Genomic DNA, 26,337 nt, shown 5'->3' with positions numbered 1-26,337 from the left:
CCTCTGTCTCCTCTTCAAGCCTGCTCCCGCTGCCTCTTCACACATGTGCTCACCCAGGCCCTGGCAATGCACGGCATAGATTCGTGTTTGAAAATTGATTAGCAGCGTTTAATTATTTTGTTTCTGGTTTAGCTAACAGACATTTTGGAGCATCAATTTTGTACTAATCTTTTACTGTAACCAGAAGTTATTTTTTACTGAAGACACAAAATGAGCAACAATACAGCATTTATATGTACTTCCAAAGTAAGAGATTTGTAAAATCAATGTTAATTTTATCTGGATGAAAGTACACAAAAAAACAAATAAATATGATAAAAAGCCAATGAAAATAGTTTGTAGGGCAGGTGGTGTAGAAAAGGGCAGCACCCCTTTATACTGAATGCTTCACCCCTCATGTACTGTGTAAGGAATAATCATAGAGAAAAGTCAAAGCTGGAGACTGAGTATGGAGTATGCTGTTGAGGCAAGCAGGTTCTTGGCAACTGAAGATGGACAAGGTTGCCCTTGCCCGTCATTGATATCAACGGATTTCAATACAGCGATAAATACTGCTTTCGGTGGCCGCCGCGTGGTATGACCCACCTCTGAAAGCAGTTGGTCAGGTAGGCCCCAAGAGCAGTGTTCCAGGCCTGCCAGCTTCCAAATGGTTTATTTATTGCTTTTAGAACCCCGGGGTGCTAACACTTTTTTCCTGCTTCCCTCTGCAACATCAGATGAAGAGGCCTGTGGGACCTCGTAAGCTAATGTTTTTACATCTCTGCATAGATTTTTCAGTTAGTCCAATAAACAGTAGGTATCAAAATCTACAACTTGTGTGATTTTAAAACGGGACTAACACAGTGTCTAACTTTTCTCCTGCTTCCCTTGGAAATTACGTTTTCCAGGACCTACAGGCTAGCCAGGAAGTGCAGAGGTGGGTGGGGATTCTGGGGGGGGGGGCTTGAGGTAAGGGATTCCAGTGAATACACGGCAACAATGCACCAAGATGATGGCTGGGAAGAGGTGCACGAGGCCTGCATGGAACGCGGGGTGTTACTTGCGGTTTGTGTCTGCGTTGCTGGCCTCCTGTTTGGCCAGCCCCTGTCCCCAGGTGCTAATATTTTTATTTTTTTATTTTTTTAAATTTTTGTGTGTTGTTCATTTAGAACTTTACAAAAGGGGGATGAAGAAAAAAAATAACTTTCACTGAAGTAACTTTCACTAAAGTAACTTTCACTGAAGTAGCCCAGAAAATGTCCAGTTATTTCACGAGAGGTGAGGCTGTTTGGATTCTATCCTCTGCATGGTGAGTTGCAGAATTTTGGTTGAGGCTAGTAACCAACAGTTTCGGTCCCCCCCAATCAGTCTGTTCCAACACGTTGCTTCGTCCCATCCATATTCTTCTGGGCTAAAGTGCTTTATGTAGGCTGATCTTAAGTCTAGGGTTGCTGGGCATGAGATCAATAGGTGTCTGATAGATTCGAGTTCGGCATTGCACAAACGGCATATATTTGAGTCGGAAAGACCTCGGATATTCAGGATCTCATTTGTTTCCAGTAGGTTTAGCCGCATTCTTAACATGTAATTTCTTGCTCTCCTGTTTGGAAATTTCCGGAGATATTTCATCGGCTCATTGAGTTTTGAATGCATGGTGGGGAGATGGAAGAGGAGTTTATTTTTATTGACTAGGTCTTGGGTCTGAATCCAGTCTAGTTCTTTCAATTTCTTGTAGACTCTCAGGGGGTTTGAAATGAGGTCAACTTCAGAGCACTTCACTGATTCTAAGGTGGACGAGATATTGTTTTTCCATGTTTTTAGCATTGTGACTTTGCCGCTTTGTAGTTCTGTGTTCAGTAGACCGAATATTTGGTCAGTGTCGGCCATAATGCATTTCCTGAATAACCTCAGAGAGTTTAGGATTACTGTTGCTCTTAGCGACAGAAGGCTGAGTTCCTGTCTAATTGCAGCAATGGATGTAGACTTTGGAAGATTTAATACTGATTTCCAGAACTTGCTCTCCAGTTTTTGCCAAGTTCTTTCTGGGATTGTTGGCATAGCCTCTGTTCCATAGGTAATTGAGGGGACGACTTTTTTCTTGTAGAAGTCTATTACGGGGATGCACGAAAATTTACCAAATTTTGTATCTATTGCTTTTGCTTGTGACGCTAGTTTCCCCAACTTTATTTCCAAAGCGAGCTGCATAGATGTTTCATTTTTTGAAGAGTCAATCTGGACGCCCAGGTATTTGTAGTCGGGCACCGACTCGATCTCTTTGCCCTCTAAGTACCATTTGAATTTTTTGGAGGATTTGTTGTTCTTCCGTCCTCCACCCAGAATCATTATTTTGGTTTTTTCTCGATTTATTTTTAGGTTGTTTTCGGCTGTGTAACTCAGGAGGCTTGTTAGTTGTCTCTGGAGGCCGATCTGGGTCTGATCCAGAAGGATTAGATCGTCAGCATACAAGAGGTAGCTTATTTTGGAGGATGCAAGGGACGGCGGAAACGTGTGTTCCAGGTCGACAGAATCGCCGTAATCTCCAAGGTATGCTAGGAACAAGGCGGGTGCTAACGGGCATCCCTGTTTTACCCCACGCCCGGTCCGGATTTCGTCTGACAGGTCGCCTCTTTGGGAGAGTCGAACCCTGAGGGAGGTATCCGTGTGGAGAGCTTTGATTGGTTGGAATATTTCTTGAGGGCAATTCCAGCTCTCCAGTTTGTCCCATAGGCGGTGTCTGTCGACGAGGTCGAAAGCCTGCGTTAGGTCGATGAAAGCGATGAAGATCCGTGATTTTTTTTCCCAGGCTTTGCTTTTTAGGGTGCTGATCGCTAAGATGTTTGCCGTCGTTCCAGTATTTTTCTTAAAACCCGATTGGTAGTTGTCGTTGCATGGGGCTTTTTCGGCCCAAGATTGGAAACGGTTCAGGAGTAGACTTCCGTAGACTTTACCTATGCAGTCCAACAGGGCAATAGGCCGATAGTTTCGGGGGTCTGTGATGTCCCCCTTTTTATAGATCAGGACGATGATAGCTTTTGTCCAGGATGGCGGCAAAGATTGCTGCTCTGAACATTTCTGAAAGATTGAGGCTAGCAAGGTTGCCCATTCCGTGTAGTTGTTTTTCAGATCGATGTTTGAAATCCCATCTGGGCCCACAGCTCTGGAGATCTTCAGTTTTTTTATGTGGGCGCTAATTTCTTCTCGGTCATTTAGTTGAATCCAGGCTGTCTTCTGGGCTGTGTGTTCCCGACAGGTGATTTGAGCGGGAGCTTGAAAGACCGAGGAGAAGTGCGTGATCCATTTGTGCTCTGGCATGGCATTAATTATGGAGTTGTTCACTGAAGGCTCTGTGGCTTTCAACAAGGACCAGAATTCTTTTGCTTTGTTACCATTGATGGCTGTTAACATTTTTTCCGCGTCTTGTTGGTAAAGGCGGTAACAGTGTTCTTTCACCCATGATTTGTAAGTTAAGGTTGCCGCTTTTAATTTTTCTTTGTTAGACAGGTCGTTTCCTAATTGTCTTTTAAGTTTTCGCAACTCCCTTCGTTTGGTCACCAAAGTGGCATCATAGGCGTGTTTTGGGGGTGCGTGGACAGAGGTAAACTGTTTGGAGTTCGTTCGGTGTTTTAACAGCAAAGGTACGTAGTCAAGGTTCTTTACGCCCTTGGGTCTGTCTTCCCCAGTGTAGTTTGCCAGGAGAGTTTTGACCGCGTGGGTCGACAGGTTTAGTAGGTTTCCGCGGGCGTTTGGTTGTACTTCCGTAGAATAGAGTTCAGGCGCCTTGTGGTAATTTGCCAGCGACATTGTCAGCTGATTGTGGTCGCTGGCTGTAGTCTGTCGGACTTCAAAGGATTGAACTTTATTCAAAAGCGGTCTGGATACATAGATATAATCTATGGTTGCTTTTAGTGGGCCTTGTTCCCAAGATGGCAGACGGTTTTTGTTTGGGAAGGCGAAGTTCAGGTTTTCAAATTTCCTAGAGGACATCAAGGAAGACCATAGGAGACCTCTTTTCAGTGCTGTTGTAGTTTGCGAGGATGCATCCAGTGTTCGCAGTTCTCTAGGGCATTTGGCATTCAGGTCGCCGCAGATGATAATTGAGAAGACTTGACGTGTTGCTTGGATATCGTCAATCAGGTTTTCCATCATTAGGAGGTAAGACTGATGGTTTATTGCCGCCGGGTTCCAGTAAGTATTAATCACCACTATTTGCAGCGGTTTGCAGAGGGGCTTTTCAGACCATTCGCATAATACTGCTAGGATTGACAGATTTGCTTGGAGGGTTGACTTGAGGGTCCACCCGATTCCCTGTCGACAGGCCAGAAGAAGACCTGAAGTCGGCCGGCCTAGGGCTCCTTTGTTGGCTGGGGCCAGAATTATATCGAACCCATCCATAGCTGGATTTTTCCTGAGCCAGGTCTCTTGGAGGCAAATGATGTCAAATGAAGCTAAGTTTGCATCGCCCGTTGTGGTGAGATGTAAGTGACCTCTCGTGTTCCATGAGCAGAAATTTAATGAAGGTATGAGCCGGCTGACGTTCCAATTTCCCTTTGGCTCTACTGGGATCCCTGCGAATTGCTATTTGGATTTGGACCCTTGTAATAGGGCCTTTGGGAGCCAGGCCCACAGCTCCTGTAGTTTTGCGGTTGATTTTTGGACTGTGGAGGCATTTTCTATTTGAGCTCTGAGTGTTGACCTGTTGGATTCCAACTTTGACTCAATCTTGGACGAATTTGAACGATCTCCTTTTGGATGATCCCGCTTCGGGGACAATTCTTCTGTGGGTACGATTGACTTGTCGCGCCTAGGAGTGACGGGTTTTAGTTCTGGATGGCTCTCAGATGACTTTGAGAATGAATTTACCACTGTTCGGGTTAGCCCTGGGAGGCTTTGTGGCTCCACTTTTTGCTCTTGCCCCGCAGTTTTGGACTTTCGGGTCGATTTTTTTTTTTTCCTGGGTTGGTTTTTTCCGTGTTTTGCGGGTCTCTTTGCACAGTATAGCCTAGCGCAGCCAGGTCGCTTGTTGCATCCTCAATTTTTGAACTTATATACTTCGAAGTTAGATGAATATAGGCTTTTGCTCTTTTATTCGAATGATATGGATCTATGATTTTTAGATCTGAGGACTTGATCTTCCGGAGGGTCGGAATCAGGCTAAATAGCGTGAGGATACCTCGTCTGTTCAGAATAATGTCATCGTCGTTTTCTGCGTGTTGTTCAAGCTTAATCGGGGCTTCCCCTGTAGGGTCCGGTCTTTTCCGATGTTGTTCGGTCCTTGAAGTAAAATGGGACCGCAAGTGTTGCCCCCTCTTTTCTAATTTTCTTGATTCTGAGTGTGTGTTTTCTTTGGACTTTTGATAGGGGTCCCGAAATTGTCGTGCATCATGTGGGCTAAGTTGGTTGCTAGAGGTTAGCTTTTTCCGAGTTTGCCCCTCGCGAACTGGAGGACATGTGAAAGACACCACTCTAGAGCTCGTTGGGCTACGAGAGGTGGCGGGTTTTCGACGATGGAGAAGTTTCCTGCGCTCTTCCAAGGTGAAGAAATGATACGGGGATTCCTCTTCAGACAGTTCTTTTGAGTTTTCTTTTTTTGCAATTTGATCAGTTTTTGTTGAAGTAGGCTGCTGCTTTAATGATTTGTGTGTTTTCTCATGTTTTTCGGGTGGTTGGTCTTCCATGTCATCAAGGTGTTGAGAGAGATTCATCAGAACCTCATCTTCTAGGAAGGTTTCTAGAGGTCTAAGAGAGACTTTTTGGATTTGTTGGGGTGCAGACGGACTCCGAGCCGAGGTTTTTGTTTTTTCTTTCTGTTTTGCTGACCCAGAGTTTAGTCGCAGTGTTAAGGATTGATGGTGTGTTTCAGACTTCCCTCCACTAGGGTTGGTTTTTTTTGTTTCCCGTCTCATGCCTGTAAACAAAGGATAAGGGAGATCAGACTCACTCGCTGGCTTTTTTGGTGGGGACGGTATGTTTGCTGTTTCTTCTGTGATATCAATCACCTCTTGATGTTCCGGGATTAAGAGACCAGCGGCCAGTTGGATATTGAGGAGAGTGCTAGGGGATGAAATTAAATGATCGACTGGGGAAATTTGAACTCCCTGTTTAGTCCCTAAGTCGGGTGAGGTGGGAAGGATTACCATTTCTTTGAAGCCGACTTCTATGGCTTGCTTTAAGATTTTGAATTTATCATCTAGGGCGGTTATGTAACCTTCCAGAAAGCTTAATTTCGTGAGCATTGTGGCTTGGATGGCTGAATTGTCTTTCAGATTTTCGTTAATGTTTTCGTACAATTTAGTAAACAGGTTCATTGCAATGGTGATAGCTGACATTATTGGGAGAAGATCTCTCTTGTGCTGCGATGCCGGCTCCGTTGTAGGACCCTGGGGAAAGGGGCTTTGTTTTGGAGCAGGCGAGAGTGTACTGGACTCATTTAGAATCCGTCTTACTGTAGGCGAAGAGGGAAGATCCGAAAGGCCACCACTGAAACGCCCAGATAAATGTAGGTTTGGGGGGAAGGCGGGCAATGAGCCCCCTTGCCTGTTGCGGGACGGTCGATCCTTAGTTTGGCTAATCGCAACAGCTTTGTTTGGGTGCGTATCAGACTCATGATCAAGTAGAGGGATAGGTTGCTTTCGTGGTTCAGAAGATGGGTCTTGCAAGGGCTGGGGCCCTGTCTGCTCTATGGTTTCGAGAGAGGTAGTTGGGTTAAGGAGGATTGACAGTGAGGGTTCTTCACTGGTTAACTGACTGGTTTTGCAAATGGCTGGTGTCAGATTTTCCTTAGGTAAGGCTGGAAGCGTCATGTCATCGGACCTTTCCGAGTGGACAGTAGCTTGGACTAGTTCCGTAGGATGTTTCGGTGTGGCGTTCCTCTTAGGTGTGGCCTGAGTACCCGGTGTTTGGTGTAAAAGCGGGACTGTTTTGTTTGCTGGTTTCGCCTGTGACGCTTGTTTTAAAGGAGATGCGGGTTGGATGTCATTTGCAAGATTTTGGTGTTGCACACAGGTATTTATCGGGACAAATATTTTTCTTGCTTTTTCTGGTGGTTGGCACGTTTCTATTGCCTCCAGTATTTCCTCATCGGTGAGGTCCGCTTGCCTCAGGTGCGTCTCTGGCGCAAAAGCATGGAAGAAGTCTGTTACGAGGGTGGCTACCGATGGTTTTGTTGGTTTCTGGCCCCGATGATTTTTTATTAATTGGCCATTTTTTTGGTTTTTTGACGTATATAGTTTGATTGTACTTTTTTGAGTTTTTTTTGTCGTTTTTGAAGGGACTTTCTTCCAAGTGGAAATTTCGTTTCCTGTGTCCGGAGGATCCGTCTCATTTCTAGTGCGTTTTTTTTTGTTTTTCAAGGCCTCCGGGGGCGCGGGCAGTGATTTCGGAGGCTCTTTCAGAGCTGGGACCTGCTCTTCATATCCTGTGTTGCCTGGGGCAGTGTGATCGACAACTGAGGCGCGAGAAAGAGTATTCAGAGACTTGCTTTGGAGTACTTTGGGTTTTGATTTTGTTGGTGTCTTGCTGGCATGATTATCCTTGATTCTTTCATGACTTTCGGAGCTACTAGGCTCTGCTGAGGGGTCTTTTTGGCCATTTCGTGTTTGCCGAGGTGATTGAACGTCCTCTTCGGCGGTGAGTGTGACTCTTTGGCCATCCGGCCCTCCCCACTGTGCGACGCGTCCTGCCGCGGGGTTTGCGCTGGAAGTCGGCCCCGCCCCCAGAAAGACCTGCGGGTGCTCTGCCTCGCTTAGGGTCCTTTCCGGGGAGGCCGTTGCCAGGGCCTTTACCGCAGGAGCCGAACTTCGCTCGTCCTCCAGGACACTTTGCGGCATGCGATCCACGCTCCCCGCCCGAGCGAGCCCCTCCCCCCGCTCTCGGTTCTCGATCCTCCCTTCGGAGGCCATCGGGTCCCGAGGCTGTAGGGGTGGGGGTCGCGGGCAAGACCGCGGTTTGCAGCCGCTGTTTTCCGCCGTGGCCCGTGCAGGAGGTCGTTGGCGCGGGCTCAGGAGCATCGATGAGTCCCCCTCGGGATCCGAGCTCGGCGGGACCGGGGCCGGGAGGGCGTCCTCCAAGGTCCGCCAGAGCGGGTCCTCCGATTCTCCTGGGGCTAACTCATGGTGAGTAGTTTCTGTATTTGTAATTAAAGTACTGGGCCCGGATCTTTTTAAGGAATCCTGTTTCCAACGGGCATTCACAGATGAGCCTGTTTGAGTTTTTGAGTGTTTTTGAGAGTTTCCCGGCGTAAGATGGGATTGAACGCTGTGTTGTTGTGGGTTTTTTTCCACAGTGAGGCGTGTGTGCGCACTTCGAAGCTGGCGACCCTCTTGTACGGCCTTTGGGTCTCGGTCCGTGGTTTTGGCTATAAGGGTGGAATTTGCTGGTGGAGCCGCTGTTTCCATTGTTTCAGACGTGCACAGACTGCCACAGACTGCAACTCTACAGCCAACTCCGCGGCCGCTCCGCGGCTAGGTGGAGTTTTTGTAGGACCTCCCACGTATGCGAGTAGACACGGTAGAGAGACTCCTGTCTCTGAGGAAAAGGTTGGAGTGACTGCCACAGACTGCAGCTCTACAGCCAACTCCGCGGCCGCTCCGCGGCTAGGTGGAGTTTTTGTAGGACCTCCCACGTATGCGAGTAGACACGGTAGAGAGACTCCTGTCTCTGAGGAAAAGGTTGGAGTGACTGCCACAGACTGCAACTCTACAGCATATATCATATATCATACAATCGTAATTGAAGAGTTGAAGGAAATCTTGAGTATAGCGTACAGTGTTCGAGTAGTCTATAGATGTACAGACTGGTTGGCACTATTTATGACTACTATTGCAAAAAGCTGTGTGCATTCATTAAGAGGAAATGCAAAGCTATGGTCAAACAGATTTGATGGAGTTGTAGCAAGCAGAGAACTGGGCTAACTAGGTGGGAAATTGTAATTTGCCTACATCTGTCACTTTGGGGGTCGGGGAGGTAGCTGGTTTAAAGCGACAAATTGATGAGGTAGAATGCCAGGTGTTTGGGCTAAGCTCATGGGCGGAGCACTAGCTGCACAGATACATGTAATCAGCAAATCATAGAACTACATTTTTCATTCAACTGTGTAATAATGCACATTTTCAAGTGGTTTCTAATCATTGTTCATATGATGCACCTTCCCATTCATACACAATTAACTATAGTTCACAGGATGCGATGTAGATTCACTAACTGAACTTTACAGAAACACATCTAAACAATGCAGTTTTATAATAGAAATCTTTTTTTTTAAAACTATTTTTATTGATTATCACAACAAACTACAAACCTTCAGCAACCAGCAATATACATTATCTGTCTACAACAGTGGTCTTCAAACTTTTTTGGCCTGGGCCCCCCCTGAGCAAAGTTTGGGCAGGCCGGGCCCCCCCAAAAGTGCCAGATGGACAGTATGTAGAAATCGCTATGAACTTTTGCATGCCGTCGCCGCACCCTACTCCCAGTACAGACCCTGGGCTCTCCCCACCCTACTCCCACCACTATCCCAGTGCTGCCGCCCATCCTGCTCCCACCACAGTCCCATAACACAAGCATACACACATCCATCCACATTTAAATAAAAAATAAAATCGCCATAAACGTACCTCGCATGGTTGCTAAAATATCCCGCTCCAGGTTGCTCTGCCCGTATGTGCGAGGAGGCGCAGGAACACCCCCTCGCACATACATACATGCAGTGCCCCAGCCAGCATTTCCAATGAGCTATGCAAGACTGGTGAAGCAAAACACCCACAGCGTTGCATGGCTCAGTGATCATGTGCGGCTGGGGAAATGAACTGTCAAAGGGAAACAGAGTTTCCCTTTGACAGTTCAGCCAGCTCAGGAGCACTCCCTCAGCTGGAAAAAGCAGCTGAGGGAGTGCCCAGTGTTTCACTGGGCTGGCTCCTCGGTTCCTCCATAATGGATGAGGTGGCCAGTGGGTGGACGCCTCCTCACCCATTATGGACGAGCCGGCAGGCTTGGACTGGCCTATAGGGCAATAGGGCGATGACCGTACCAAAAATGCAAAATGTTAATGTAGGCCAGTAAAAATCGGCTACTTTTTTGGCCAATGTGGGCCAGTTTGAGGAGTTACTTCACTATGCAGCTAGTAGTTTTGACCATTGTTGCTGAATCAATATTCTTTAAATATCACCATTTGTTTACATTTGAACAAAAAAAAACCTTGGGTACTATTCAAACAGTCTGTGACTAAACACTGAATATCCATTTTCAACTGCTGGCCATTTTTTCGTTGGTACCTAAGACCGTTTTATGGCCCAGTCTGACCATGTGAGCTGCCCCTTCCCATTTCCTCCAATCTAAAAAAAAAAAATGTGTATTTTTTATTTTTTTACATTTCATGCTGGGCTCTGCCGCCCCCCCCCTGGGATGGGGGCGCGCCCGCAGTTTGAAAACCTCTGGTCTACAGCATCTGACGCTTAACCTTTAAGCTCTGCTGTTTGCTATTAACCCTCCCCCCAACTCGAGCCTACTTCACCTCGCATTCCGCTGCTCCTCCGTTTTCGAGGCCTTCCCATAGCCTGCTCCCCAGCTGACTCATTCTCGCTGAGATCCTTCTGTTGGGACTCATATAATGTAGCTACCATGTGTCTCCAGGCCATCAGGGACCCTGCTTCCTCCTCTCCCTCTCCATTACCCGCTTCTTGCCATACTGCCGTTTCGGCTTCAGCCCATTCCTGCAGGTTCTTCTACCATATCTCCACTTTGGGTCTGTGGCAGAAATAATTATTCATTATGTAGTAACTTACAATTATAGGAAGGGAATTACAGGACTGTCTTTAAAAAAAGAACTCATCATTGAAAAGCAGAATAGATTAAGCTTAATAAAAGTATCATCTTCATTATGGTCGGTTTAAAAAAGAAACAACTTTTCCTGAATAACACTCTGACATAAGGAGTATCTCCAGTAGGGTTAGCCTCCTGATAGGCAATTTGCATAAGATCTGTCATCAAGGGGGCTATATATCGGTCCCAAAACCAGAGGGCATTTCTTTCCACCCACTGAAAATTTACAAAGAAATATTGCTCCTTCATTCTTTGGATGGAAACTGTGTTGGTTGTGGGCTGCCTTTCCACCATGTATCGTTCGTGCTCAGACCACCTTGTTTTGGGCTCAAGCCCTCTTGGATTCTTGCATCTGGGATACGCCGAAGCTCTGCCTTCTCCCCTTTCAGTTCAGCGCAAACTTGAATGTTGCGAACTCCGTGGCTCGCTTCTGTTCCTCCTTCTATAGGTGTTTAGCAGAAAGGGGCCTCCCTTGCCTACGTATTCGTTCTTCTCACTCTACATTTTTTGGCAGGTCCTCGCTATTTAACCTACTCGTCTCAGTTGATTGGAGACTTGTATTTGAAGGGATACGTTCTCTTTCTTCTGGATAATGGTATAGGTTGACATTTTCTTCACCCAAGTCTCGGCACTTGTAAGTCCATGGTATTTTAGAGAGTCGTTTGTATGCCTTTATATGTAATGGTTTCTGAAGTTCCTCACAGGAACGGGAGTCCTTGTTCCCTAAGGGGGAGTGTCTCCCGGTGAGGTCCCACTTGCCTTGACCACTACGGAGGGATTTTGCGGAGCGGACTCGCCTCCCTAGCCTCACAGAAGTGACAAATTTGCTTGATTTGTCACAGCTCTTTCCAGACATTTCCTCTCTCCCTGGTAGATCATAGGCCCCTGAGTCTCCTGCCCCACCTTCCTCCCTCTTGTTGTCCTTGGGCACTACCCCGTCATTCTGGTCCCCTCCTCGCAGTGTTCCAGGCGCCATCTGGTAGTTAGCTCAGCATCTGGGGAAGGCTTCTGTGCGGGAGACTCATGACCCTCCAACATCCACCTGCCTAAAGCGATTTCCCCCTCTCTGCAAAGGTAAGTGTCTGTACCTGGATCTTCTCTCCCTATAGCATGCATCTCGGCCAAGCAGGTCTTCCAGTATTTGGCATTTCCTGCCTTCGTCATCCATCTCTGTTTTGTGGTGGCCCCACTACTGGAGTAGGTTCCATCGCTTCCCTGATTTAATTAGTTCCCAGGCCTTCCAGTAGCTTATATCTCAGTCCCTGGGAGTTGGATCGCACTCATCTTCAGAATGCATCCAATCCTCCTGTGGCCCGACGGTGGCCTTTCATGGTTGGCTTGATAGTTTCTTACCTGTAAGTGATGATCTGTGTTGTTTCTTTTTTTTCTATACAAAATTAGCTATTATCCCGTGTATAAAACAAAAGCAGTTTGTTAAGTTGGTTGCCTTGCCAATAATGACACTGACATCTTTGCAAGAGCAAACATATTCTTTACTTTGCTCTAAGTACATCAGGTCAAATACATCAAGTCAGGTAAGTCAAAGGGACAGGAACATCCACCGGCATCCTCTCTGTCAGCAGCTTTCCATCCATACAAAGCAGGGTGCAGGTAAAGCTAGTCATAACATATCTTCCCCCTTTACCAACACACACCACCACCAGAGAGCGATGGACACACCGGACACCAGCAACAAATATCTTCTCTAAAAACATTCCTATAGTCACATTAATAATTATTACATATTATTAAATGATGCACTGACTGTGCATTGTAACACATTGTACTTTTAACATGTTGTCCATAAAGTCCAACCTGAAAATTAAAAGGTTAATACAATTAACTTCACAACATGCTATGACAGTGCAAACTCTCCAGTTCAGCTAAAACTCTAAAAGTCCATCTGTGAAAGGACAAAATATTAATACATTTCTCTAAATATCTCTATTCGCAGAAAATCAATTAATTGCACTCTATACTTAAGCAAACTCATTCCAAATGCACCCCATACCAATATACACATGCACATTCATAATGCACCTCGATCAACCTAACACCTCACTCAACACATCCAGGACCCACCCGGCCATCCTGAACCATGCTGCACACACTCAGGACCCATCAGGCCATCCTGACACAAACTGCACCACAATCGGGACCCAACCCGCCATCCTGAAAACCTCACTGCAGCACCACACTATACTCGCACTGCAGCACTACTCAATAACCTCAATGCAGCACTACTTGCACAACTCACACTGCAGCTAAAATGAGCAATCGCACCAGCACCGCCCCTCTCTCACCATCACCCCAACTTGCCTCAACACCTCCCCGCAACAAGTCCTTCACTACCACTCACCACAACATGCACACCTCACCCCATACAAGCATAAACAAAAATGTCAAAGGTACAAAATGCCCACCTCTCAAATGTGCACTATTGAACGTACGCTCCTTACCTGCACATGCCTTAGAGATAAATGACTCTCCACTCACAATCTGGATTTTCTATGCATTACCGAAACCTAGCTCAATGATGCCTCCTGCCCAGCCATCGCACTAGCCCTACCCCCAGGATACACCATCCTTAGGCACGATAGACCTGATAAGATTGGAGGGGGAGTCGCCCTCATCCACAAAGACTCACTATCCTTGAGACTAGCAGACCATAGCACATGGGGTGGAAATGCTGACATCCTATCAGCCAAGCTTACGCTCTCCCCCAACAACCTAATCAATATCCACATCCTATATAGACCTCCCGGTCTCCCCAGCAGACTTCCAAGAGCACTTCTCCCAAAGGCTCTGTAACAACATTAAAAAATCCTCCAAAATCCTTCTATTAGGGGACCTAAATTTAGGATATAATGATCCCAAGGACACATCTGCCACATTCTTAGCCAAAGAACTCGCAGACCTAGGATTCTCCCAAAGAGTCATCACCCCCACTCACTCCAAAGGCCGCACCCTTGACTGGGTCATGGATCACAACTGTGCATCCAACATTATCTCAAAAACTGCTCTCCCATGGACGGACCACACATGCATAGAATTCATTATCCCCACCAACCCCACCCCCAAGACTATTACCCACGCTACACCTTCCATAACAAGAAGCTCCAAAAAACTCAACGCACACAATCTGCGACCCTACCTCAAAAACCCCAGCCTAGCACCACCTTTCTCTCAGGAACCAAAAATACTATCAGCTATCTTTAATGATACTCTCACCAATGCCATAAACTCTATAGCCCCATTGGAAAGCAAGAAAGAAAAAAAATCATTTCACTGCAACTCTTGGTTCTTGGATGAACTCCAAACCCTCAGAGCGCAAAAGCGTCAATCACTAAAAATCTGGCAAGCGGATCCCAGTGACCTAAATAAGACCCTTTTCAAACAAATAGCCCTCCAATATAAAAAAGCCATTTTAGTAGCAAAATCCAACTCTTTCAACGAGAGGATCTCAAAGGCCAACTCCCAAGTGAAAACATTATTCGCCATCTTTAACAAACTCGTCACACCCCCAGCTACCGCAGACGGGATAATTAAAGACAAATCCTGGTGTGCGAGCATTCAGTCCGCCATGCTCAACAAAATAAAACTCCTCCAAAATAAAATTCAAAACCACTGCAAAGCCCTCCCAAACCCAAAAGCTAACAGCCCCACACCTGATGAGGGTAGTAATTTCAACCACGCCCAATTTGCATTCAGAGACATCTCTGAACCTGAGGTCCTTCATCTCATCAAAAACCTCAAACCATCTCTCTGCAAAGCATACATCTGCCCTCCTAAAATCATCAAGGAATGCGCCAACGACCTAGCACCCCTTATTACTGCTTTCATTAACGCATCATTCCAAACAGGAATTGTCCCAAACAATCTCAAGGAAGCATGGGTGCGGCCTCTACTAAAAAAGGCCTTACTTGACCCAGCGCAACCCAACAACTACAGACCGATAATGACTGTCCCGTTCCTCTTGAAAATCCTGGACAAAGCAGCCCACAACCAGATCCAGTCATACATAGAAGCTAACTCCATACTAGGTAAAAGGCAATCTGGCTTCCGTGTCAGGCACGGAACAGAATCACCCTTACTAGACCTAAAAAACCAAATCTCACATATCATGGACAAAGGCAAACCTGCCCTGCTTCTCCTTCTCGATCTATTAGCAGCCTTCAACCTGGTAGATCACCAAACACTCGCCACCCACCTCACTCATGCAGCCCATTTCTCTAAACAAGCAGCATCATGGATCACATCCTTCCTCGAAGGTAGAGCCATGAAGGTCTACTCCGACACTGCAAACGCAGATCCTACCACTATAAACTGCGGTGTCCCCCAAGGTTTATGTACAGCCTCACCCTCTATAACCTCTTCACGAAACCCCTCTTCGACCTACTTGACTCCATTAGTGTTGCATATACCAATTATGCAGACGATACTCAAGTACTTATACCCCTATCTGGACTATCACCAAGACGCCAAGGCCCTCCACAATATCTATGCTACGATCCAAGCATGGATGGCAATCAATGGCCTCTGTCTAAATGGGGAGAAGACTGAAATTCTCATCCTTGGCCAGAAAAACCTAAACCCCCAATACACCAACTTCAACATAGACAACTCGACCATCCCAGTATCATCCTCCGTCAAGACACTAGGTGTTCACATTGACGCAAATCTATCAATGAACAGACAAGTCAGCGCCATAGCCTCTGCATCAGCGCTCTGCACCAAACTCATCAATGCCATCAAACACTACTTATCTGCGCCAACCGCTTGGCCATAGCTAGAGCAACTATAGGCGCTAAACTCGATTGTGCAAAGCTCTCTTAGCTGGCACCTCCGCCAAGAACATTCATAGACTACAAACCACACAAAACAATGCCCTAAGAGCCGCTTTGAGCATCCCAAGAAGAGACCATATATCTCATGCCAGACTCGAAGCACGGTGGCTACAGGTCAAAGACCGCATTACTTTGAAAATCCTTACCATCACACACAGATGCATTAACAACACCGCTCCCACCTACTTATCCGATGCTATATCAAGAACCACCTCCACTCGCCCCACCAGAGCTCAGTACACCAACCAGCTACACATACCACGCATCAAGAGAGCCACAGCTGGAGGTCTAGGCTTCTCATACATTGCACCAAAACTTTGGAACTCACTCCCTGCCACCCTTAAAGCTGAAACTTCCCTCTCTGTCTTCCGCAGCAACCTCAAGACCACCTGCCTCAACGAGCAACGCAACTTCCTACCCTATTCCTGTCATGTATATTGTAATATAAACACAAATGTAATATAACTACATTATAAACCTGTATATATATATTGTATCCCTGCTCAAACTGTTCATTATGTAACATATGTATGATTCATGACCCTGCAACTAAGCATTGTACTGTAACAAGTGCCATGATGTCCTCGGACTGTTGTGCGCTATATAAATGTGAATAAAACAAAACAAACAAATAAGCAGCACTGTTCACTCTGAAGCATTACTCACTCTGCAGCATCCCACTGCAAAACACAGGCAACACCTCACATGACCAAACTCACTCTCCTATCTACTGTGCCCACAATTATGAATATGGGACAACTCCCTCATTTATTGCTACAAGGCCGCCTTCAATTCGAGCCCCTAGATATTGTCAGACCAACAATATCTCGCTGGTCGCACATCCCGCGACCTGCCACACAGTACCTCTGGGGACACGGCCCCCTTTTCCAGCGCTGTGTCGCAGCCTTTGTATCATCTTCCCACTTTGCCACGCAACATTTTCCAGCATTGCCATGACCCTACTCCTCTTCCTTATTGCCTCACACACCATATCAAGGCCGCTCCTTCTCCTTGCGCCGTGGCACGATAAGAACAAGCTTAAATCCAATGAAGTTCCATGGACGTGACACGAACGGCGAGCACGAAGGAACATTCACATAGTCCTTTTCTTTTCTTCGTCCTCCGCAGCTCCAATAATATGGAGATTCCCAATAGTGACGTCTCCAACACCAATACGATCGCCATCCCCCTAAGCACTCTCTGTGATGTCCCCAGTCCAGACAGGCTACAGAGGAGGACAGAGCTCTCTGCTCCAACAGTTTCCACAAGAAGGCCAGACCAATCCTCCCGCCGCAGCACCTCTGTGCCGGACTCCAGGAGACATACACCACTGAACCACAGCAGCGCTCCCGCTCCAACTCTCCAGAAACTCTATTATTTTGCAGCAGCTCAATCCGCATCACTGCCAACAGGTAAACTGCAATAGCTTTCAGCTGCTCTTTAAGCTGCACGTTTCTCCAGCATTGGATCTTTCATGGATTCACATGCTTAGAATATTCCCCGTCGTCAGGCTGGGAATCCTCAGTAAGTTATATAGACATTTTCCATAGGAAAAATTCCGACACTTTTGTGTCCTATCTACGTCGTTTTGGGCCGCGTACGCCGGCGCCACTAGGACGTAGAGGTATATATAGCCCCGCCCCGCCGCTCCCTCAGATTTCAACCGTCTTCCAAAGTAGTGGGATTACCTCGCGTATCTGGTATTTGGTTAGGTTGTACTTTCTACTCCTGCATTTACTGCCTTCATCCTCACCACACAGCGGACACATGTGAAATCTGTCAGGGCTTCTCCCAGAAGACCCTCAAAGACCGTAAAAGACGCCTTGTCGATTGGCTCAATGACGGGGCGGGTGCGTACCCGGCATCGGAGGAGTGCTCCACGGCCTCGAGAAGTAAGTCAGAACCCCCGACGAAGAAGGCGCGTTCTGCTGAAAAACGCCCCTCGGAGAAACATTCAAAGGCCCCCTCTTCACACAAGGCATCGTCTTCTTCCTCCTCGTCTAAAAAGGAGAGAAAAGAACCATCTAAATCCTCCTCAGGAGACCGTCATAAGTCTACCTTGAGTCGAGAGGCCTCGGCCAGCAAGTCCGCCCCGAAAGCAGCGGGAACACCTCAAGGCCCTGCGCCACTTGCTTCGTCGACGGCCTGCTCGTCGACGCCTGCGTCATCGGCGGCTCCTCCCACGGTTCAGACTGCGGCTGTAGGAAACATATTGTCGTCGACGGTGGTTCCGTCTATGGGATGGCAACCGGAGGTTTCCGACCCCGTTCCACCTGAGGCCCTGCTGCAACCAGAGGCGGCTTTTTCCATCTCGTCGGCTGACGAGGAACGTGGCCCGGTCGCGCACCCAACCGATCTGGGGTTGCAACCAACCAGTGCGGTGACGCTCTTGAGTGGGGGTACCATCCCTATGACCTCGTCATTACTGAACCCCCAGGCAGTTCTGTCCTTGGAGGTGCTAAATACGCTACAGAACCTGTTAGAGCGTTTGGACACACGGATACCTCAGCCCAGTGCCCCAGCACTGCTACAGTCTATGCCACTCATCGACGAGCCGGGCCCGGCTCCTCGCTCGACGACCAGGATTACTGCTGCTTCCCAAGCTGCGGAAGATCGCCCGAGCCCACAAGAAGAGGGAGAACTACCGGACTCTGATTCAGACCACGAAGGGTCGGGTTCAGACATCTCACTATCCCCCTCAAGGGACCCAACATGGGACTCTGAAGCGGAAATGGAAGCTCTGAGAAGTCCGGCGCAGCCATCACCACCTGACGACGTGGGGGCGTTCCATGCCATGATGAGTAAGGCGTGTGCTGAGTTTGGCCTAGTCCCTGAAGAAGAGAAAAAGGATTGTTTTCTTTTTGATCATATGGGCAAGAGAAGGAAATCCATATTCGCCATCCCTATTTTAGACCAGGTTTGGCAAGAGGGCCTGAGGACCATGCGTCATCCTTTCTCGGAACCGGCAGTAAAAGGTCATTTGGAGAAGAAATTCAAGGCTCCGGAATCGACTCCCAAGTGCTTGATGTCTCAACCTTCGCCGGAATCGGTGGTATCTGCGGCGGCGGTTAGAAAGGCCAGGTCTCAACATAAATGCACGACCCCGCCGGACAACGAAGCCAGGAGGCAAGACGCTTTTGTCAAGAAGGTGCTGTCGGTCGGCGCGACTAGTTAAAGCAGCCAACTCCTTGGCGATTATATCTAGGTATGACAGGGAAATGTGGCACCGGCAGGCTCCTATCTTGGAACATTTGCCCGAAGAACATAGAAAGTCTGCCATGTTGCTAGTATGGGAAGGAGAAGAGGCCTCCAACCATGCTATAAACATTGCTGTCGACCAAGCCGAGTCCGGATTTACGCAAATCAATAATGGCGTAGTACTACGAAGACAAGCCTGGCTCAAGCGCACTACGTTCAGACCGGAGGTGCAATATAAAGTCTTGGATATGCCGTGTGAAGGGGAACAACTGTTCGGTGAAAAAGTTGATGAGGCCTTGAAGGGCATGAAAGAGGATACTGACACGGCGCGGTCACTCGGAGCCCTCCAGAGTGGTAGGAATTTTCGTTCCTTTCGTCCTTTCAGAGGGGCTTCTGGTAACTCCAGGTTTGGGTCATCTAGAGACCGAGGTTTCAACAGACCCTCCTACTCGTCCCAAGGCTACAGACGTGCGGCCCAGTCTTCTCGTAGAGGCAGAGATTACCAAACCTCCAGACGGCGGGGTGCCTACCCTTCGTCGACGAAAGATAAACAAGCCAAGAACCAACAATGACATTTTTCAGGACGTCCTGGGAGCCGAGTGTCACGTCACGTCGACGAGTGGGAGCGCATAACAACAGACCAATGGGTTTTGGACACGATTCATCTGGGCCACTCTACAGTTCAAGGACAAGCCACCACACATTCCACCGGTGTTCTCGGCTCAGCCCCACCTTCAAATACTACTGCAGGAGGTGGCGCTTATGCTGCAGAAAGGGGCGATAGAACTGGTCCCGGTGGCAGAAAAAGGACAGGGAGTGTACTCCCGTTACTTTGTCGTCAAGAAACCAAATGGAAAATGACGTCCCATTCTGGATCTACGAGCACTCAACAAACTGCTCAAGAATTTAAAATTCAAAATGCTTACACTCCAGGAGGTGATCCGATCGATACAACCCGGAGATTATTTGTCGTCGCTAGACCTTCAGGATGCATACTTCCATATCCCGATGCGTCGACGACACAAAAGATTTCTGCGGTTCGTCGTCGGACGAACCCACTATCAGTTCAAGGTCCTCCCGTTCGGACTAAAATCGTCCTCCAGGACATTCACCAAATTTCTGGCTCCAATAGCAGCCTGGTTAAGAAAGGAAGGTCACCATGTGTACCCTTATTTGGATGACTGGCTAGTGAGGGGATTGTCTCCGGAAAGGGCACAAGAAAGCCTAGATGCCACCATGTCCCTCCTACAACATTTGGGCTTTGCAGTGAACTTCGACATGTCCTAATTAAAGCCATCAAGGACCTTGGTCTTTTTGGGGCAGAGTTCCACACACAGTCGGGGCTGGTGAGGCCATCCCTCGAAAGGATTCACAAAGTGCAACAAAAGGCATCGGAATGGAAGGTCGACACCAGAGTGTCGGTGCGAAGGTACATGTCCCTGCTGGGGACCATGTCGTCCTGCATACCCTTGATCGACAATTGTCGCCTCTTCATGAGGCCTCTTTAGGAATTCTTGGCGGATCGATGGGCACAGAGTCAAGGGCGCTGGTTGGACAAGTTGACCATCAACGGCCAGCTCGTGCAGTCTCTTCAATGGTGGAGAATTTCCATACATCTGACGAAGGGAATGCCCCTGCTGGAACCTGCGTTACAGAGGACAGTGGTGACGGATGCTTCTCTAACTGGCTGGGGAGCTCATCTGGAGTCCCTACAGGTTCAGGTTCAGGGTCGTTGGTCATCGGAAGAATCCGCCCTTCACATCAATCTGCTGGAGTTGAGGGCGGTGCGTTGGGCCCTGAAATCCTTTCTGCCACAGATAAAGGGCTCAGTGGTGAGAATCATGACAGACAACACAACAACAATGTTTTATCTACGAAAGCAGGGAGGAACTCGCTCCAGGATCCTGTCGACGGAAGCCCAGGAGATCTGGCATTGGGCCCTCCAACACAACATACATCTGTTGGCGTTCCACTTACCAGGAGTAAAAAATGTGCAAGCAGACGCTCTCAGCAGGGAGATGAATCATCTACACGAATGGGAACTGAACGACCAACCACTGCACCGTGTCTTCGCAAAATGGGGTCATCCGGCCCTCGATCTCTTTGCGACGAGAGACAACAAGAAATGCTCACAATACGCGAGCAGGTGGCCACAACAAGACTCGCTAGGGGACGCGTTCTCCTTCCCGTGGACGGGCAAGTTTCTGTATGCCTCCCCCCCCCCATTTCCTCTGATCCGTCGGACTCGGCAATGGCTCCACAGATATCCATGTCGGGTGATCCTGGTGGCCCCGTATTGGGCCAGACAAGTGTGGTTCTCCGATCTACTTCACCTTTCAGCGGCAGAACCAATGAGGTTCCAGAAGATCCCCAACCTTCTGTCTCAGGAGAAAGGGGTCGTTTGGCATCACGACCCGGACAGCCTCAGTCTGACGGCCTGGCTCCTGATTTCTCCGAGTTTGGCACCATTTGCGATTCCAGCGGATTGTCGTTGCATTTTGCAAGCTGCAAGGGCACCTTCCACGAACGCTTCATATTCATACAAATGGAAAAGTTTCTGCATATGGTGCGCAGGTCTACCAGGTTTGGTCCCGCTGACGATCACACCGGAACAGCTCCAACCATACTTGTTGCTCCTGGCTAATAACGGTTTATCTGTTTCATCCATAAAGGTGCATCTGGCTGCCATCTCGAGATTTACTCGGAAGAGACATTCAACTCCATTGTTCAGTGACCGCCTAGTTAAACACTTCCTTAAAGGGTTGTTTCGAACCTTTCCTCCCACGAAGAAGTTTCCTCCGATCTGGAGTCTAAACCTGGTTCTGGCAGCCCTGATGAAACCCCCTTTTGGACCAATGTCGTCGACATCATTAACATTTTTGTCTTGGAAATTGGCTTTCCTGGTGGCCATTACTTCAGCTCGACGTCTGTCAGAAATACAAGCTTTAGTGATCGACCCTCGGTATTTGAGGTTTTTCAGTAATAAAGTTGTGCTGGCCACTAACCCGCATTTCATACCTAAAGTGCCTTCCATGTTCCACAAACACGCTTCTATAGTGTTGCTTACATTTTTTCCAACACCGTCTTCGGTGGCGGAGAAGACTCTCCATACATTGGATGTGAAAAGAGCTTTAAAATGTTATCTCCATCGTACTCAAAGCTTCAGAGACACGAGACAACTTTTCGTAGCTTATGGTCCTGCGGGTAAGGGTAAGGCGATCTCCAAACAAGGACTATCCAGATGGGTGTCTTCAGCCATTTCTTATTGTCATTCCAAGGCCGGAAAACCGCTAGAAAAGCGTCCAAGGGCCCATTCGACCAGATCTACATCGTCGTCGACGGCGTTGTGGTCCGGAATTCCGCTAGGGGATATCTGCCAGGCGGCTTTCTGGTCGGTACCACACACGTTTACCCGACATTACTGTCTCGCACAGCAACATGCTGAAGATACACAGATGGGGCGTGCAGTACTATGTCACCTGTTCCAATAAGGTAAGCCCCAAGTGGGGGTTACACCCTTCGACAACTATGCTTTAAAGTGTATTGTCTTTCACTGTTAACATGCTATAATGTAATGTGTTGCCATGCTAAATATGCATTGTGATTATTGTGATGTTGGTTTGCATACACGCCTCCAATGTTGGGGGATACTGCTATACAATCTATTCTAAGCATGTGAATCCATGAAAGATCCAATGCTGGAGAAGGGAATAGTTTCTTACCTGTAACTCCATTTCTCCAGCATTGGTATCTTTCATGGATTCACATGCGCCCGCCTGCCTCCCCTGAGCATGCAAACCAGAGATCCCCCCATACTACTTTGGGGGCCGAAATCTGAGGGAGCCGCGGGGGCGGGGCTCTATATACCTCTACGTCCTAGTGGCGCCGGCGTGTGCTGCCCAAAACGACATAGATAGGACACAAAAGTGTCGGAATTTTTCCTATGGAAAATGTCTATATAACTTACCAAGGATTCTCAGCCTGACGACGGGGAATATTCTAAGCATGTGAATCCATGAAAGATACCAATGCTGGAGAAATGGAGTTACAGGTAAGAAACTATTCCCTTCCCCATAGCTCCTTTGCTATTCTCGAAATGACACGCAGCTCTGGTGCAGCAGCATACACTATGTTCTGTGAGAGGCTCCCAGCTCCTCTAATGTTCGGCAATGGGCTCCAAGCCCCACCATATGTTCCTGTACGCCACTTGACAACTCACTAGCCCTTGGCCCTGGCTCTCCTCTTCAATGGTTGCGCCTCACTAGTCCCCACTGAACCTCGTAGCGCTCATACCTGAGAGAGGATCTTCTCAGCGTTTGGGGGGCGGTGGATGTCCTCAGGGTGCTGTCCCCCCCAGCACAGCCAGCATTCTCGTCACAATGTTAAGTTGGGTCCCTGGCCAATAATGCCACTGACATCTTTGCAAGAGAAAACATGTTCTTTACTTTGCTCTAAGTACATCATGTCAAATACATGAAATCGGGTAAGTCAAGGACAGGAACATCCACCGGCATCCTCTGTCATCACATCCTCTCAACTGACATTCATGGAACCCACTCATAACACAACATTATCTCACTCTGCATTCCACGTCAGTCACTCACAGCATTCCATCCATACAAAGCAGGGTGCAGGTAAAGCCAGTCATAACAGTTACACACGTTTCTCATGGGCCTGAAGCATGATGTATTCAGTCATGTGACTGCTGTAATTTAACAGATTGCCTATCTCTAAGCCTCCTTTTGTGTGTGCTTATTATAGACACAACTGCAAATACCAGAGCATGTAGTGAGTTGGATGTTCATTGAGTTAGTGATGTTCTACATCATCACAGTGTGAGAGCATTAGCCAAGATAAGATATGGTTACGGAACAACAACGAGCTGCATAACGACATTGTGAGGGAACGTTTTCCAGTATAGAATCTTTAAAACATTAAATGGTTTAAAAATATTAGGAAGCCTCTAATGACAATTGAGAAATAAGTGTAGTTTGATATACGATAAACCATACCTATACATGCCAAAAGTATTTGAAATGCAATGGTTATCCCTGATAGACGGGATGTGTAATGGCAAGAGGTGAGGTTTATGCCTTCTGTGGCAACCTGCCTTAATCTGACCATTCTAGATCCTCTACCAGTACATTGCGATATAAACCCAATATTTATGCACAGAAAACGAATAACTTGGCTCAGGCAAGATCGACGCCATCTCTCTGATAATTGGTCCAGCTGGACAAATAACTTTCGTCTTAATTATCAGTGTTCATGTGGTCTGGGGCTGTCAGAACCTATTTGTACATTTTGTTTTCTCTCCCAGGTATTGATCTATGAGAGCAAAGCGGTTCATTTCTACAATATTAGTAAAGGGCTCCAGTTACTATGGAGATGCTATGTTTAACCTGAGGGTTTTATTTGACCAATCACTCTTGTGTCAACTTGTAACACATTGGCCTTAAAAACAAGGCAACATAAGTGGAACTTTGTATTAACATGAAATGGGGTGATTCCAACCCGCAGTTCTCTTTCAAATTGTACATGTATTTGTCTTTGTATTTTACGACACTTGCATTTTATTATATTAATTGTATTCGTTTTTTCTATCGTGATGGAATTCTTATGTGTTTTTATGATTTTACGATGTATGTATGGATTTTATCCAAAATAAACAAATTAACGGATTCACTTACTCTTGCCCTCCTCCTCCTGGAGGCTAGCGTTGGGGGTTATGATGTGGAATTACTGTGGGTCAAAAGTCTGAAAGTAAATCTGCAGGTTTGGAATGTAGGTAATCAGCATCAATTGCATAATAATAGGCTGGCTAGTGCTTACTCAAGTAGGATTTACAAAAAATGCACGCGGCTCCCTACTTAGTTTGAAAATGGCTGAAATAAGCAGTGTTATGTGTTTCCCTCTCGGGAGAGTCTAAAACCACGTTTTAGTTCACTGAACCTTTTGATAAAGAAGAAATAACATTTGCATATCCATTTGGTATCCCCCACAAGGGCAGTGGGGACCAACATGCTAGGCAATTTTCCTCTACGCAAGGGTGCGTCATCGACCCAGATACATGTTTCATCCTTGTTGGACATCATCAGTGAGGTGAAGCTGTGCATCCCTGAGCACAATGAGCAAGGGGTCCACGTCTGGATTACCCCAGGGTCATTTATGGTTAAATCCCAAGTTTTGCACATTTTACAAAAACCTAGAGAACTGGTTATTTGGCAGTGTTCGCTTCACGCTCAGTAGAGAGGCTCCCCCAAATGTGTGCCTATTCAAGTAGGTTTTGGCATTACAATCGTAAACATGCTAAATAATAATGTACACGTTCCAGGGGTTCCCAGCCTGAAAGGGGGTAACATTGAACATTATGTCAGTCATTGAAAGACACCCATACTGGACATCTTCACAAAAAGGTAAATAAAGTTCTTCTGAGCACTATGCTCGGGCCATACTAAGATGCAATGGTCCAGCAAGGAAGGAAAGTAGCTGTCAAGAGTGAGCTGCATGGGTGCACTCTCAGTTAGTTACCTATGTATCAGCCCTTTCGTTGCACGTATGTTCATGCACATCCATGGTGGTGGCCATATGCATGAATGAGGAGCTGTGTCAATGGCTGGCACAAACTTCTAGCTGAAGGTCTTCTGTCAGTGCCCAATTTGCAGCGGAAATTAGGTTTTGCTAAATGAAGTTGCAGAATCTAAGATGCAGTACCTTATTTTCCAGGCTCCAGTTTCGTTCCAGGAATTTGCTGGCCATTTCTCGAAAGCAGAGTGGAGACTTTTACAAGAATGGCAAATGGAACTTTATCAAATTTTGATGAAGGAAATTCACCAAGCGCTGACCTCTTTAGGTAAAGTTATTTATTTTTAAAGTGTGTAACATTATGTAATGCTTGCCAAGCTTGCTGTTTAATTTAGTTTTTGATTTAATCAGTGTTGGAAAGATGTAATTGAGACAATTCTAATGTGTTGTCCTTGTGCTTTTTTAGCAAACCCCTTCAGACACATATTGGCTATAAGTCCAGGAAAAAGATTTGGATATATATGGCGACTTGGCTCTGAACCTGTGGGGAAACCTGGGAGTTTAATTTACCCAGGTTTTTTAATCTCCTCCAGGGCGAGTGTCCCTAACAACTTCTCATGGATTAAAAGTTGGATGGTTGCCATAGCTAGGCAACTTCAGAGTGTTGATACTAAATACGTTAAGTTGACCTTGAGGCCTGCGATGCGATACTACGAAGGGAAGGCAGTCCCAAATTGCTGTATAGGTTTGACACTTATCCCATGGCAGTGATTGCTTGCTTGCCAGTGGTTGAGGCCTTATTGTGGAGAACTGTTTTGCGGCGACAGGGTACAAATTGGGTGTGGTATGATTAAAAGCCAGGGCTGAATGGAAAATGCTATTCCTCCTTCGGAAAATCTTATGTCCCCCACGATAACACATTGTATGTGGATTTAAAAATGATGTTAGAGGCGAGCACTAATGTTTGGCTGTG

The 26,337-nt window shown here is 47.1% G+C and overlaps 1 protein-coding gene across 2 annotated transcripts in view; it reads left to right on the top strand.

Annotated features, from left to right (window-relative positions):
* The window catches only part of LOC138448990 (zinc finger protein 436-like), a 555,369-nt gene that overhangs the window by 50,637 nt on the left and 478,395 nt on the right, over nt 1-26,337 (top strand). For both annotated transcript variants that reach the window (XM_069604735.1, XM_069604736.1), the window contains exon 2: nt 25,566-25,692. In XM_069604735.1, the coding sequence (XP_069460836.1) occupies nt 25,566-25,692 (127 nt within the window). The remainder of the gene's footprint in view (nt 1-25,565; nt 25,693-26,337) is intronic.

Source organism: Ambystoma mexicanum, chromosome 1p, assembly GCF_040938575.1.
Source record: "Ambystoma mexicanum isolate Mex_15411 chromosome 1p, UKY_AmexF1_1, whole genome shotgun sequence".
In the NCBI taxonomy this organism is placed as follows: Eukaryota; Metazoa; Chordata; class Amphibia; order Caudata; family Ambystomatidae; genus Ambystoma; species Ambystoma mexicanum.
This window is presented reverse-complemented; position numbering and strand designations above follow the sequence as displayed.